This window comes from Schistosoma mansoni, chromosome 3, assembly GCF_000237925.1.
Source record: "Schistosoma mansoni strain Puerto Rico chromosome 3, complete genome".
Classification (NCBI taxonomy): Eukaryota; Metazoa; Platyhelminthes; class Trematoda; order Strigeidida; family Schistosomatidae; genus Schistosoma; species Schistosoma mansoni.
Genome location: NC_031497.1, coordinates 4,196,208 through 4,212,302, shown reverse-complemented (window position 1 = coordinate 4,212,302; position 16,095 = coordinate 4,196,208). Strand labels below are relative to the sequence as shown.

The window sequence follows — 16,095 nt, the reverse complement described above, 5'->3', positions numbered from 1 at the left end:
AGCTTCAGTTGACTCATGTTTTCGATTATTTACTTCTTGAGGTTCCTATAAATATCAAAGTGTTACGTGAACCACTTCCATTACATCAAAAATTTGATCAGAATATGTCATAATATTCGATTGCTTTCGGGAGTGATATATTTGTTATGAACTCAAACCGATAAATGACAATCACTTATTGAACTACTAATAAGTAGCTGGAATTTATTTTCTAAATTTTATTCCAGGTGTGTGGAAATAAAGTATTATTCAACCGAAATATAAATAGTTGTATTATTTATCGAGATTTATTCAGTTCGGAAACATTTTTTTACCATAGACTGACGTTATATAGAGAACCAGTGAAAACCCAGGGGCAGTAAACAACTATCTCATGATATTGTGGGACGAATCATCAGTGGGTATACAAGACTTGATGCAGAATTATGCTCAGTTCCTTCTAGTTTCGATTATCATGTTTGCTAAGAAGTATTTAAATTTGTCTTGCGTAATACGATTATTGTGTACGTTGCAAAAAACTGAAAACCAGAATGAACAATCCATTAATTTGTTCAGGATTCGCAATGACAATCCATGAAAAAGATATCGTCATGCAAAAATAAATCAAGTATTTTTGTTAGAATAAATTAAATCTGGTTAGACTAAAGTTGCATCTTGACTTTCACCTGATTATGTCTTAATAAGTAGTGCATAGTCTTTCACAGATAGACAAAGAATCCTTGAATGATGTATGAAAATTTTCACAACGAAACGCAAATCCCTTCGGTTTTATGAAAGTAATGCATATCTTGGTAATAAACTATCGTTTAACCATTCAAAATTACTTTATATATTAAAAGCATATAATGGGGTAAATCTGATTGGTTTACTTATTTGATGAGATTTTCAAGTCACATATAATAGTGTAAAAGCAAATATTTCTAAAAATTGGTAGATTTGACTCCATTCTTATTTAATATTACTCAGCCAAGTTTGTATTATTAATTTTGTCACACCATCATTTTCATTATCTGCAGCTTTGGATACCTAGTGAAAGACCAACCAGATCTTAATTCAGTAGTCAAGGCAACTTATTCTTTTAGATAAAATCAAGATTTTCTTCTGGTATTTTTAGTGCCGTTACCATCAATACACCAAACGACTTCATTATTGACGGATACTGGACTCTAGCAATTGTGCATGGAACCCCATGAGTTACTCTATTCCCTAACTCGAGTAAAAGGAAGGTTGGAATTCGGGTTGACAACTCAACTTCGTCAAAAACAACTACGCTACGAAGACTCAAACTATAAAAATCATTTGAATTATCCGAGTTATGATACGAAAGTTAAAGGGCCTTTATATAGGAGAATTATGAGATTTTATAGCGAAAGCTCAGATTATTCGAAATCTGTTATGATAACAGGGGTAACAATTAATATAGGTACATGAAATTTTTAAACAATGTAGGAGACTAGGAGGATACTTCGAATAGCCATGGAAATTTCGGAGATACAACTTACTGTTCTTGAAATGGGCAAAACTTATTTGATGTGTTCTTGACAAAAAAGAATAACTTCCATGTGAACCACTGTTGTATTCTGGTTACTAAAAAGAAAATACTCTCTTTACACAGATTGTCGCACAGATTCTTTCTAGAGAATCACAAAAAGCAGTTATAGAATGAAAAACCCACCACTCCATAGTCATCAAAGAATCAACTAATGACAGAAGTGAAAATGATAAAAATTACTTCCATGAAAGACTCCAGTCCATCCGAAAATAATGCTCTAGAAAAGACACAAAAGTTCTGATGAGGGACCTGAATACCAATATTCGGATGAACTACACCGTGTATGGACGCATTCTGAGGTGACATGGGATAGGAGAAAGGAATGAGAGTGGTATGAGACTGTTAGACCTACATGCTCTCAACGTACGATCATAAGAAATAATAATTTACTCCGCAAATCCACACGAAAGCTGCATGTGTGTCTGTGAACCCCACTACAGAAAAACAGACCGATCACACCTGGGTCAATAAATATTTCAGAAGGTCCATGAAAGAAATAAAAACAAAAAAGAGATGATATCGCTACAGATCATCACCTGGAGGTGGCAGAAAATTAAACTGAGGCGAAAAAAGAGCTGGACAGTTAAAGAAGCACCACTGCAGAAGTTTAATAGTATCTTTCGAGATCCTGGTAAACTGAGCGAGTTCAGTATAACTCACAGCAACAAATTCCAAATCTTACAAGATCTAGGAGAAGAAACCACTATGGGGGACGACTAGAAAAGTTGTAAAGTGGAAACGACCATTATAAAGAGTGGATCTCTGTAGAGAATATGAATAAGATTCAAGAATGGAAAAACAAGAACGCAATAAGAAAACAATGACCGAACTAAAGCAGAGAAAATCAAACTACACGCTGAGTATACAGAAACAAACAAACCAGTGAAAAAGGGCATTAGAGCTGACAAATGGAAATATGTGGAAGAGCTAGCAATCACGGCGAAAAAAGTTGCAAGAGAATAAAATATAAAACAGGTATATGATACGTTGAAGAAGCTAACAGGAAAATATGATAAACCAGGGCCATCAATCACTAAGATTCAAGAGAAACGTAATAGGTGGATAGAACACTTATAATAGATTCGAATAGACCACCCTCAGTGAAACCGCTGGAAATCGAAGTGGTATACACAGACATTCCTATAGATGTTACCGTGCTAACAACAGAAGAAAGCAGCGTGATCATCAGACAAATCAAGAATGCAGAACAGTTTGACTGAGAAATATATCAGGTGACGGACTGAATTCATATATAGAAGCAACTGCGAAGATGTTCCATTCTCGCTTAAGAAAGATCTGAGAGGAAGAACAAATAGCTGTAGAATGAAAAGAGGGATACCTAATCAAGATAATAAAGAAAGGAGGTATTACTAAGTATGAGAACTTTATAGGCATCACACATTTTTCAGTACCAAACAATGTGTTACTGAATCGAATGAATGATTTAGTAGACATGCAATTTTGAGATCAACAAGCTGGATTTCATAAGGACAGATTATGTATAAACCAAATCGCGACACTACGGATCATTTCTAAGCAACCAGCTGAATGGAACTCATCACTATAGACTAACCTTCTTGATGATGAGAAACCGTTTGACAGACCCCATTAGAAAACCTTAAGAAACCTTCGATATTATGGATTACCTGAGAAAATTGTCACTATTATATGGAACTTTAAAGAGGAACTGAATCCAATAATAGCATATGGAGGACGTTCACAAGTTCATTTTAAGTAAATATTGATATCAAAGAAGGCAGACTACTCTCGCCTCTTCTCATTCTGTTAGCTGCTGATTGGACTGTTAAAACCTCCATATCCCAGAAAAATCATGGAATGTAGAGGACACCCTGGACACTGCTTGATGATTTGGACTTTGCAGATGAGTTAACATTTTCATCCCATACACAACAACAAGTGAAGACGAAGACAGCTAGTGTAACAGTGGTTTCTACAGAAAAAGGTCTCAACATTCACAAGGATAAGATCAAGATCCTGAGGCACAACGCGGCGAGCATCAACCAAGTCACATTCGATAGAGAAGATCAACAGTAATTGGAAGCTCCCACATATTTCGACACTACCACTGATTATCGAGAAGGACCTCATGCTGGTGTCAAGAGACGAATCAACCAAACACTGCTAACATTCATACAATTGAAGAACAAAGCAATTATCAACCAACACTAAAGTCATAATTTTTAACACAACCATTAAAACAGTTCTACTTCATGGAATAGAACCTCAGAGAACTACCAGTATCAGCAACTAAAATCCACAGGTACTTACAAACAGCTGTCTATGCAATATACTCCGTATCCGTTCTCAAGAGACCAGCAATGATCAATTCTGGTAGAGAATGAATCAGCTGTTAGCTGAGGAGCGAAATTGGAAAAGATTGTGGAGGTGGACAGAACACATTTTTCGGAAACTATTGAACTGTGTCATAAGGTAAACCCTAACAAAGAATCTTGAAGGGAAAAGGAAAAGAGGAAGACAAAAGAATACATTGAACCGGGAACTAGAGGCAGACATCCAAAGGCTAGACAGAACTTGAAAACAACTGGAAATGATAATTCATGATAGATTTGGATGGAAATTTCTGGCTGGCGACCTACCTCGCAAGACAGGCAGCAGAATTAGTTCAGTAACTAGATTGTCGCTCGTATATATCGTTACTGTGTGTAATAACCTATTACTAACCACATAATATTTCGCTTATACTAAGGAGGTAAAGTAATATATGATTTAAATTGTGTTATTAAAGTTAAATATAAACTTGAAAGTGTACACAAATATTTCAGAACGTTTTTATAATGTACACTGTGTTGGAGAAACAGGTACACAATTTGAGCTTTCATACGACATAACAATAATTACCTCTTATGTGATTATTAGACTTGAAATGGTGATCCAAAATATTCTAGAAAACCATGTTATGAAATTAAGATTATTGTTTATTCAACCAGTGTAAGCTATTTGACCATTTCTACTTTAATATTTCCTTAGCTATCAATGTAGATTAGAATTGAGTTTTTCTTCTGAATAAAAAGCTTTTCAGGCACATGCCACGAACGGTCTTCTGATATTCATAAAGCTCAATGAGATATAAGATACTAGAGATAGTAACCATGCTTGTTACGAATTCGTATTGTTCACGGCAATAAATTGTTTATTACTGAATTTATTAACTAGATCACATACCATTGTTTATTCACGTAAGCACTCACTCATTTATTCATTATTTAATGAATATAAAAAAATTAAGAAGTGACCAGTTCGGTGTAGTGTTTTACATCATGACACAATACCACGTTACTGCGGCTTACCTAGTTTATCTATATATATCTATCTATCAGTTCGTTAGATCACTTTAATTTTTACACCGTTGCTATAGTTTCCATCATAAAAAAGACTCTATATTAGTTTGATGAAATATTTGTTTTGATTTCATCATGAAAGAAATATTCAACCATTGATATTTTTTTCATACAGTTGTCAGGAATCATTCAACACTATCGTGTTTCTTTCAATTAGTCACATTCTATTCACATGACAAAATAACGCTTACTTAGTAATACAAGACAAAAATACAATCATAAATTCGTTTTCAATAACAACAGTAATGTACTGTGTGAATTAAAATTTCCCTGATTTATATTAAAAAGTTGAATTAGAAATAAAGGAGTCTGTGTGTGTGTGTGTGTGTGTGTATTAACGCCAAATATTCAATGTCAGCATTACAATTTGATTGAATCAATAAAGAAGTTATAATGTTATAATGCAATTTCGCATACTTTTGATACTAAAAACAATAAGACAGTAAGATATTATGTAAAAAGGAATGCGATTATTAGTATAACAGAAAGGTATGATGAAATGTTAACTACTTAGGGTATAATAAATTATAAACAGCACTAATATAAAACATATTGAACCTACTAAATTCAATTAGTGTTGTTTGTTTGAATCTTTCCATTGATGTTTAGGACTGCAACAGATCAGTCTCTAATTGGCATATGTGCATACTGTGCGTATTGCCTCGATATAACCTTAATTCACAAGCATTGTAAGCAAAGATGGATAGTGGCTAGCAGTGGAATCCAGGATGCGCGTCTCGTCGTATTTGGGATTCGTCAGATAGATGTACCTGCATCTCACAGTTGATGTTCACTCTGGGACTCGAACCCAGTACATTTCGCTTTAAACGCCATCGCGTTATCCACTCAGCTACTGAGTCCTGATAGCCACTTGCTTGTGCAATGAAATGAAGTTTAAATTCACTTGGTATTTTTTGTTTGAATCTTCCCATTGATGTTTATGAATGCAACTGGTCAGTCTCTAATTGGCATATGTGCATACTGTGCGTATTGCCTCGATATAGCCTTAATTCAAAAACATTGTAAGCAGAGATGAACATCAATTCTGAGATGCAGGTACCTCCAGGTGACGAGTCCCAAACAGAACGAAACGCGAGTCCTGGATTTCACTACTAGCCACTTTCCATCTTTGCATACTATACAACCTACTGTTTATGATCTCTATTTTACTTATTATGTGATTATTATCTAAAGGATAAACATTTTCGTTAACAATTTAAAACGATAATTATTCTTTTCAATTTAAATGACATTTCTTCAGGTAACCACTGTACAATAACTTTCATCCTTAGTTTAATTGTATAAAATAACATTAGGTAACTAGAAATATACAAAATATGTAACGGAGTGAACATCAAATCTGGGATGTAGATTCATTAAGCTGACTAGCTCCAAATAGGATGAAACGTGCATCTGGGATTCCACTGCTAGCCATCATCCATTTTTGCATATAATATGCTTAACAGTTGGAGAAAATTCATAACGATAAAACTGTTCTAATAAAATTTATTTGTCAAACTGTTGACCATTTCATTTTGAGTTTTGATACTAGATAGTTTAAATGGTTTTACATACTTGTTGGGCAAATCAAAGTCCATTATTTATGACTCAGTGAGCACTATATCAATATTACTAAGTTATGTTTTTTTAAATTATAAGTTGAATATCGTCTTTCTATTATGTGGAAGAATGGGAAACGTGAAAATCGAAGGCAGATATTTTATATGATTGGTTCTAGTTTATCACTATTTAAGTAGTAGCTCTTTCTTTCGTTTTAAAATTTACTACGTACCAACTAATACACCACATGTAGTCTTGTCACTATCACTGATAAGAAACAAGTTCTTAACTTTTGGGGTAAAAGGCCCGTATTATTTTAATGTACGTTTCCATTAACTGATTGATTTATGGCACGTACAAACTTCCTAATTAAGATCAGTACAACCACAGTAACCAATGATTGAAAACATTAGGTGCTAAATCGGTTATAGAAGCTCTGATATATATTCATTTTTTCCTCTCTTTCCTCATCTAAATCTTCAGTTTTATCATTATTTCCTCCTTTTTCTCATCGATTTCATTCTTTCTTTCCGAATTCAATCTCTCATCAAATTTTATTTACATTATTGATATTAACATGTTAACTCCTCTGATTCTCATACTGTTGATTTTCTCTCCTACTCAGTTGATATTCAAATTAGCAATTTGAGATGATGAATATTTATGGTCAAGTCGTTAGTTGATTATAACTAATAAACTGGTATAAGTTCTTCCTTAATTAATTTTTTTCTTACTAAACCGAGTAATATTAACTACACTCTAGACATTGTCATCATTATTTTCAGGATAATTCTCCATAATTTCTAAGTTAAGAATTTCATATCAATGATCATTCTTATTCTGAATCTCGAGGGGCGGGATCATGGATGCGCACTGCTGAGGAGTCCCACACTAGGACGAAACGGCCGTACAGTGTCTCCAGGTTTTCCATGGTGGTCTAGCTTTAATTGACTAATGAATTCAACTATAAAATTCCCTTTATTTTATCCCAATATTATTTGTTCAGATGATTATTTTTTTTAATCATATGACTTTTTTGTTTTCATTACCTGGATTCATATGTATTGATGTCTTACACGTGATTATCACTTAAATATTGATAAATGGTATGTACTTTTATTATATGGACTTTACATTTGATATTGAAATAAAAACAAACAATGTCTGTATTCGATATACTGTCGAAATGTCTACTGGTAATTAATACATTTACAATTTCTTCTTTTTATTTTTGAATGGAATAGTCTAGATGGTATTGTATTTCGATAGAATATGCACAACAAAGACTTGCAATGTAATTCAAAGTTTATTCTATAAATCTATTATTTGTGGAAATTCTTTTGATGTTCATTATTTTTTATTTACAATTTGGCCTAGTTATATATCAAGTCTTTGTTCACTAATGTAGATGTGTATCACTTTATTGTATACTTACGTCCTTTTTGTTCAACTAAATACATTTCTAGATTAGTTAACATTTTCATCTTTTTATAATTTCATACAACTGTAGTGAACGAACACCCAGGTGGGGGAAACCAATTCATTGTTCAATGCAAAATTATAGAGGGCTTTGGCAAAATATGAAAACCATACATTAGTTACATAATTTACACATCTTCCATCAGTTGTCCCTTACATACCTTACAGTTATTTCAATTCTGTTGTTATTACAATTACTTTCTGTTTCCCATTCTGTTCTTTTCAAATGAATATTCTGCTGGTATGCATTTCACTTTTGATTGGTGCTACATACTATCTATATCTGTCAACATATGTACACTACACAACAACCTGAATCGATGAACCATTGTGCAGCATGTAAATATTGATGTGTCTCTCGTTCAAAATAGTTATCCAATTAAGTAATATATCTCCCTTTTTTTAAAGAAATGGTTGAATAGCAGAACTACGTCAGTTTTAGTGTTGAAAACGAGATATGTTGGCTATAAGTATGTTGTATATCGAACATCATAGCTACATGAAAAATAGTGACATTGTCATTTATTTTATCAGTCATCTTAAAACATTAAACACTAGAAAATGTACCTTAATTACTGTCAAACTTAAAGTTATACTAGATGAGACAGATACTCCACAGTAAATAGTATTCAAACATTACCAACTCCCTCTCTCTGATATAAGAAAATCTGCTCAGATACTGTTACGTTCCGATAACAATAGTGAATGGTAACTTTGGGGTCCATTTGTGGACCAGTATTGTGCATATATTTTTTATCGTATAATTGTTAATTAACTAAACTATTCATATTAATGTTTCCCTTATTATAAGCTTTATTTTGACCCATAGACTATCATTATACTATTTACCATCCTTGAGCTATCCTTAGTCTGTTAATTACTGCCTCCCACATTCACAGCCGCATTTGGCTAAATCTTGTACAAATGTTATTTTCTATCTTATTGGTACGATGTGGTCAGTCTGTTTGGTATATAAACTCAGTGTGTTTGAAATACAAGGATTCATACCGCAGAGTCTGTTATTGGTGTTCTGGACATAACTGGCTGGACTAGGCAGAAGCAGGACCGATACGTACTCTAGATTGCTCGTACGGTTTTCGTGTGTCACTGTTCCAATCGATAATTTCGCACGTAAAGGACAACTTATAATTAAGTTATTAACTATGAAGCAAATTTATAGAGATGTATATTTATATGACTGCTTTGTTAAACGAAAAAATAAATAAGTATTTATGTATATGTTTAAGGAAATAATAAATGGGACTAAAAACAAGCCCTCTGTTTTTCTTTACTTCCTGATATGATAAAAACAAAACAAAAAAATAAATCTTGCGACAACATAAACAGAAGAAAAATAAATTAGATAAATAAACAAACAAATAAATCAATAAGTAAATAGAGACAAACTTCAGTAGTCAACTGGCGCAAAAAAAAGTTTTTTTTACAATATATTTTCTTCTTTTTTTGGCCGATCACAGTTTGATGTAAATATATAAGAATATATATATGTATTGACATGCTCATGCTCACATGAAGATATATAATTTATTGAAAGGGGTGTTCTTTTTTTAAAAAAAAAGAAAGAAAAGAGGTTGACAAGTTCCCACATAAACCGGAAATAAAATCAGGATAGATCCATAAAAAAAACAAAACTAGAAAAATGATCATATTTCCCATAAGATTATGATGAATAAAAGTTAAGATTTTCCTTTGTTTAAGAAGGATCAAATAAATAAAACAATAATGAATACTAATGATTTGAAAGTAGTCAAATTGCACATTATATGAGTAAATGCATTTTCTTTTGTTTTAGTTATTTGATGAAAATGAGAATAAATACAAACTTTAAATAATAAAAAAGAAAAGAAATACTAGATCATTGTCATAAAAAAAATTTATGACTAATGAAAATAAATTGAAGGCACTCTAATGTTTTAAAGTATGATTATAATGAACAGATCTGGATCAGATTTGGAAGAGCGCAATAAATTCATATGGAGTAAGTAGACGTATACGTTGTTCTTTATCAGGATAATGACAAGGATGTCCAAATATCTATAAAGATTCAAAGATAGAATTACGATTTTTTTAAAAATGTATGATTTATGCAATCATGATAAAGGGGTAGAAGTTTCTCTTAATAAACTATCCGGTAATCATTATACATGAAGAAAACCTTATGTACAAATTTTGAGATGTTGTTCAAGCTAATACTTTGAATATTTCTCTTTATGAATCAAAGAAAAAAACTAGAATGTACTGAGTAAATGTTACTTTTAGATTGTATATTCTTAGTGACTTCACCTTTTAGGGCTCTCAAAATCAAATAAAAATCCTACGTTTTACATTTATCTTGTTGTTACTTAGTAATTAAAAAAATTAATAACGTATGATAAGTTAGCTTATGTATGATCGTTGCTCAAATCTCTAAATAGCATCAAGTCAGTAAACACATTCCCCAGTTCCTTGTATGGATAGGTTGATCAAAAACTACCTTCAATATATGTATCAGAATCTAGTTTGAAAATATTATTCATGGCAATAAAAACAGAATTTTCCGTTGTTTTACTGATACGATCAAAACATAGTTCATCAGTCTAAATTCAAACGTACAATGCAACTGGGAGACTCTGGGTGATATGGCTCAGAATCGATCACAATGGCGTAGGTGGATACACTCTCTGTCTTCCCTTAAGCCTTTCTTTCTAATTCTTTCTTCCTTATATACAATTTTTTTTTAATATATTACCACTACTGAATTAACTACTTCTATGAATTCAGTGTTCATCTTGTTGTGCTAATGAAGTATGGCAGCTTGGACCGATGCATATATGTGCCTGGTCCTACATTGTAGCTGACTGACTGACAATACAAGTGACTTTTTAAAAAAACTAAAATGGTTTATTTTTCAGGGAGCATTATTGAGAAATAAATTCTACATTGAAAACGCCCTACCTAGAGGTTATAAGCAAAGCCTCTGTTTATAAACCTTTTTAGAGAAACAAAAGATCTTAAAATACACTGACTATTGTGACAAAGCTGCAAAATAAACACATACTACTTCAAGAACCTCTAACAAATTGATTCAGTACAATATTGCACATGGATAGAGCACATTTTGTTCACTCATAACTATTGTTATTATGCTCATACTAATAACTAGTATTTGAGTTAAAGGATTTCACGCAACATATTGGAAACAAACAAAAAAGATGTTTTTCACTTTTGAGATCTTAGTTTTAGTTTATTTAATTCAACGTTTTATCGGGTGGTATCCCCATATGTTCTTTGTAGTCTGCAGTAGTTAAGTATTAAAAAGAACTGTAAGCAAAGATGGATAGTGGCTAGCAGTGGAATCCAGGATGCGCGTCTCGTCCTATTTAGGATTCGTCAGCTGGATGTACCTACATCTCAGAGTTGATGTTTATTCTGAGACTCGAACCCAGTACCTTTCGTTTCAAACGCCATCGCGTTATCCACTCAGCTACTGAGTCCTGATAACCGCTTGCTTGTGCAATGGGATGAAGTTTAAATTCACTTAGTACAGTTTCATCCTTTGGTTTGCATAAGATTGAATGGATGGATTTTGTTGGTTTGTGAGCAACACCTATTCTGAAGGTCTTCAGCAGTCTCGTTGTCGTTATGCAGAAACATAGGAACAAAAATCAAACCAATGGGAGATACAACCAAAACAAAGAAATAAACAATGACAGATTTAAGGTCAATAAGCACCAATCGACATCGAGGTGTACAGGACAAGCTGTGAACCACATGTGGCGAAATTTAAACACTTCACTTCTGCCCGAAGTTTGTGCTGATGAGGTTGTTCAGAAGGACGATGAAAGCTCCACGACCGAACCATCCAGCTCGGAGAAGAAAACTCCATCAAAATCATCCACCTGAGCTACAAATCTTTTCCACCATCTCAGGTTAAGTGTTGTTTATCAGAATCAGTGATTAGGCAATCGGAATACTGATGAACATTGGAAAGGTGGGGGAAAAAGAATAGTTCTTAAAATTAAATGGAAATACACCATATATATATGGGAAATAAGGTATGTGACCCACCGGCCAAAACAAACAGAAGCAAACTTCGCAGACAGCTAGCTTGGCTGGATAAATATGATTGTCTCCGTATATTTTAAGCAATCTGACATAGGCTCGCTTCCAATCACAATCATCAATTGATGCCGTAGATCGAGTATGCCACCCAGGGAGACCATAATTAACGGTTGGTATCTGACTTATATCAAAGTGTGCTAGTGTTAAAGTTCTCCAAAAGTGTTTATCTGAAACTACACTGGCTAGTGCACTTGAAGCCAAAGACGCCGTTTCAAGATCCTGAGGAGAGTTTATATAGGTCAGGACATGAGTTAAACATTCAGATGGAAGTCTTTCCAGTTTTACACCTTCTTCTGAAGAGTTTTCACGTACACTCAAGGGCCTGAGCTTGTAATGCGGACAGGTTGTAAATGATTGGATTTTCTATGATGCAAAGGTAAAATTTAGAAATAACACAATGAGATGAATGTTACGATATTAACAAGATTTAGAACAAAATTGCTACAATTTGACAGGTCTTCCCATAAAAAATAACCAGTGAAAGGCGAATGAATAACACTTACAAAAGTCCTCTACAAATACGAAAATTGACAGTTACCCATGCGCTTATTTTAATTACTGGCAGACATAAGTCAATCAGTTAGGATGACAAATCAAACGAAGTGGGTGTCAATTAAGTCCAAGCAGCAAGAAATAATTAACCATTTTACAACCCCCGAAAACAAAGAATAAATGGAAAAATGTATGAACAAGATACTGATGTCATATTTCGCCGTTTGCTTACTTCAAGACAAATTACATAACGGTTTGTTTGTACTGCTTTCATTGACAAAGTTCTACTATTTTGAAGCCTTAGAAGTTTTATTTATTCGCGGGACCCAAAACAGTTCGTGATATTATTAATCTTTTTGAAGTCAAAAAGACAGAATTGCTGGACAGTTGATACAGAACACGGTAGTTGATACTCTAATACTCGCCAGTATGACTTTAGAATTCTCCTTAGATAACATCTGACAATCCGATTTTTATTGCTTTACAGTCGACATACAATTTTTTTGGCGAGATGATGGAAATCTGTAGCTTAAGAGGAAGCTTCTATACATATCGTGTTTTTTTTACCTCAGAGAGAACAACAGATCCAAAACAAGAGTATTGTTGGATCTGAAGTAAAAATCTCTTTACTTCAAGTTCAGATAGGTCGTAAAAGATAATGAAACCTGACCAACACATCAAGACGTTTATTGACCGGACAACTAGGTTTTATATACACATTACTTACATAACTCTATCGTTTATCTCCAGTAACAATTCTTCCTAAAAGATAACTGACACTAACGCAATGGCAACATTTGAGTTACAGTATTTCGTAAATTATCAAAATGATTATTCTATTTAGGCCTATTAGAAGATCAAGCCAAACACTTACACAATGAAGATAATTACATGACTATTTATATTACTGAAAGCATTGACGTACAGCTGCGACATAGTATTACTTTCTCATTGATGTATGAATTGGGATTTTCAAATATATCAAAAGGAATTTAGTCTGACCAGACATTAAGTTGTATTCTCCTCCTTACCTTAAATCCTAATACAGTTTAGCAGCAAGGAAACTGTTGAGTCTAAATGGTCTTTAAAAAAAACTAAATGTAAGGGTGATTTCAGTTTGGAAGAAGGGCATCTGTGTAATAGCAATGAACTCTCACACTTAGGGTTTTACAGAAAATATATACGGAAAAATACAGTCTAACTGTACGTTTCCTACAAAGAAATAATACGCATTTGAAACATTGAGTTTAGATGGATCGTTTTCAACAGAATGTTTTGGCTTAGTAATGCAGACATAGAATGAGATTATCTTCCAAACCATATGAACCGCTTTCACAGACTGAATGAATATGTGTGTCAAAAGTAGACGTTGAGCATGTTTTGAAGGAAGCTAGAAAATTGTGTGGTAGCCCAGTACTCTGGGAGTTTTATCTAGCAATATCATGTTAGCTTAATATCTTGGGTGATCTTATACTGGGAAAAACAGGAAACCTAAGGCTAAATAAATAACATAAATACTTCGAAACTCATACAAAACAGAGAACCCTACTTTTTCTATATCAAATTCATCGATACGAATATACATCTCATCTAGGGCCTTTTTATGATTCTGCCAAAGTAAGGCACTTCCAATATGATCATATTCATTTTTCTCTAGATTTTCTCTTAATGCATCCAAAAGCTTTCGAAAACGTTCTGTCTGGTTGCAACTAGCTTGGACTAAAATATATAAGAATGAGAAAATACGGAAACCTTGTTTGAGCACCTCTTTTAGAAGTTCAATTAAGAAGAGCTGTAACCTTCCAGCTAACCTGTGAAAGTGTTCTGAAATAAGAAGCTCAATTATCTAAAACATGAAAACGATGAGAAAAGTACTTTGCATATATAATCAAATCTTCTTATATCTCTTAGAGCAGCTTTGGTATCGAGCTTTAGGAGAGCTTCACTAATGGTTGTTGTTGTAGCGATCTACAACCACTTTATGGGTGGTTATCACAACAAACCTCACGAGTAGTCCCTGCTTGAAGGTGTATATATGGTTGGTAGAAAACGGCTTTGAGGTATTCACTAACATACGGTGTTGACTTCATTTCATCTTCTAGTGTTTGCCGGCACAATCTAACATTATAAATAATTAAAAATTAACTACAAACCGCTTTACAACATTCTCATTGATGGTTTCAAACATTCTGAGCCGATAAATTTTGGCATTTTCCCACATGCTGCCGCTTTCGTTTGTCTTTAGCCACTGACCTCCAGGACATCTCCAGTCTGGACTAAGAAAAGGCATCTTAATACTAAAATGACTATAAAAGTAACAGCTGATTGAAGACCTTCACAGTACATTGGTACAGTCAAACAAATGTACTTCAGTATAACGTTCAAGGGTGCAACGATGGGTTTCAGATGACCACAATTAGTATAAAATAAAATTCGACTCAGTCGTCTTCCATCTTAGCAAATAATGCGTTACCAACTCGATAGTTATTATTAAGAAACGCCTATCAGTGAGCACAAATTTTTCGCTAATATTTTGTAAACAAAATAAACTATATTTACAAGAGAAAGTGTCTTTTTATCATTACATTTATTTTAAGAAATTCGTCATTTCAATAGTGAAATTTTTTTAAAGTGGTTGTGTGGTTCATAAGGCATTAAACTGTATCCATCACTCATGGAATTGAGTAGTCATTTATACTCCCAATCAGTGAACCTTGCTGAATTATCTTTCGTGTGTAATAATTGAAATCTTGATTGAAACTCGCCGAAAACAAACTTCACTGACTGTTTACTGGAGAGAGTTCCTTAGGTACTTGGCATCCGACGTTCAATATCACTGTAACGAGATGGTGTAAACCAACTGGTTTCTTTGAGATCAAATCATGGTGTTAAAGTGTGATTCTAGGTCCTTGATATCAGTCAATTGTATTATTCTAGCCACTCTTTTACCTTTAACTTAACGTACTTGAGAGCTGCTTCACGGTCATATTTGTAATAAAATTCTGTTTAATGTGGTAACACTGAGGCAGTATAAAGGATGGAATAAAAAAAGTTATTTTTATCAAGGAAACTAATTATAATTTTGTTGTTGGGAACCCAAATATTCACCATAATGATAGGTGATGAGATTATGATGGAGAATGAGAAGTTCAGTATGGTAAGATGAAACGTCGGAATTGAGTTTAACTGTAATAAGGAGGATCATAGAAATATAGGTAAATCAGTGGAAGGAAAGATCTTTAGAGAGGATAGAAAGGAATCAGATCTCTGTACAAGAGGAAGAGTATGAAGAAGAATGAAAAATCAGTAAGGATTAAGTCTAAGGTAGAGGGACATGTTGTAACAGATTCTTTTGGACTCATTATCCTAGTTTTTTCGGATAAATAGCTATTGCTTCAATAATGCTAAGAAGACGGATTTTACATGCCTTCGGTATCTTCTCGCCTATTTTGTAGACTACTTTGAACTCGGAATCCAATGTGACCGAGTGATCTATGTTCGCAGGGTGTT

The 16,095-nt window shown here is 33.5% G+C and overlaps 1 protein-coding gene and 1 non-coding gene across 2 annotated transcripts; both read right to left on the bottom strand.

Moving 5' to 3' along the window:
- Positions 1-5,722: 5,722 nt before the first annotated feature.
- Positions 5,723-5,789, bottom strand: Smp_tRNA_02363_Sup_TTA.1.1. Its single transcript has one exon. It is a non-coding gene (tRNA).
- A 3,351-nt stretch (positions 5,790-9,140) lies between these two features.
- On the bottom strand, positions 9,141-14,875 carry Smp_132210 (hypothetical protein; the record flags this gene model as incomplete). Its single annotated transcript, XM_018798949.1, has 7 exons — positions 9,141-10,026; positions 12,040-12,456; positions 14,135-14,304; positions 14,338-14,431; positions 14,461-14,553; positions 14,589-14,703; positions 14,739-14,875. 7 exons carry the CDS (start codon positions 14,873-14,875, stop codon positions 9,937-9,939), a joined length of 1,116 nt encoding a protein of 371 aa, XP_018650787.1. The 3' UTR covers positions 9,141-9,936.
- Between the last annotated feature and the right edge of the window lie 1,220 nt (positions 14,876-16,095).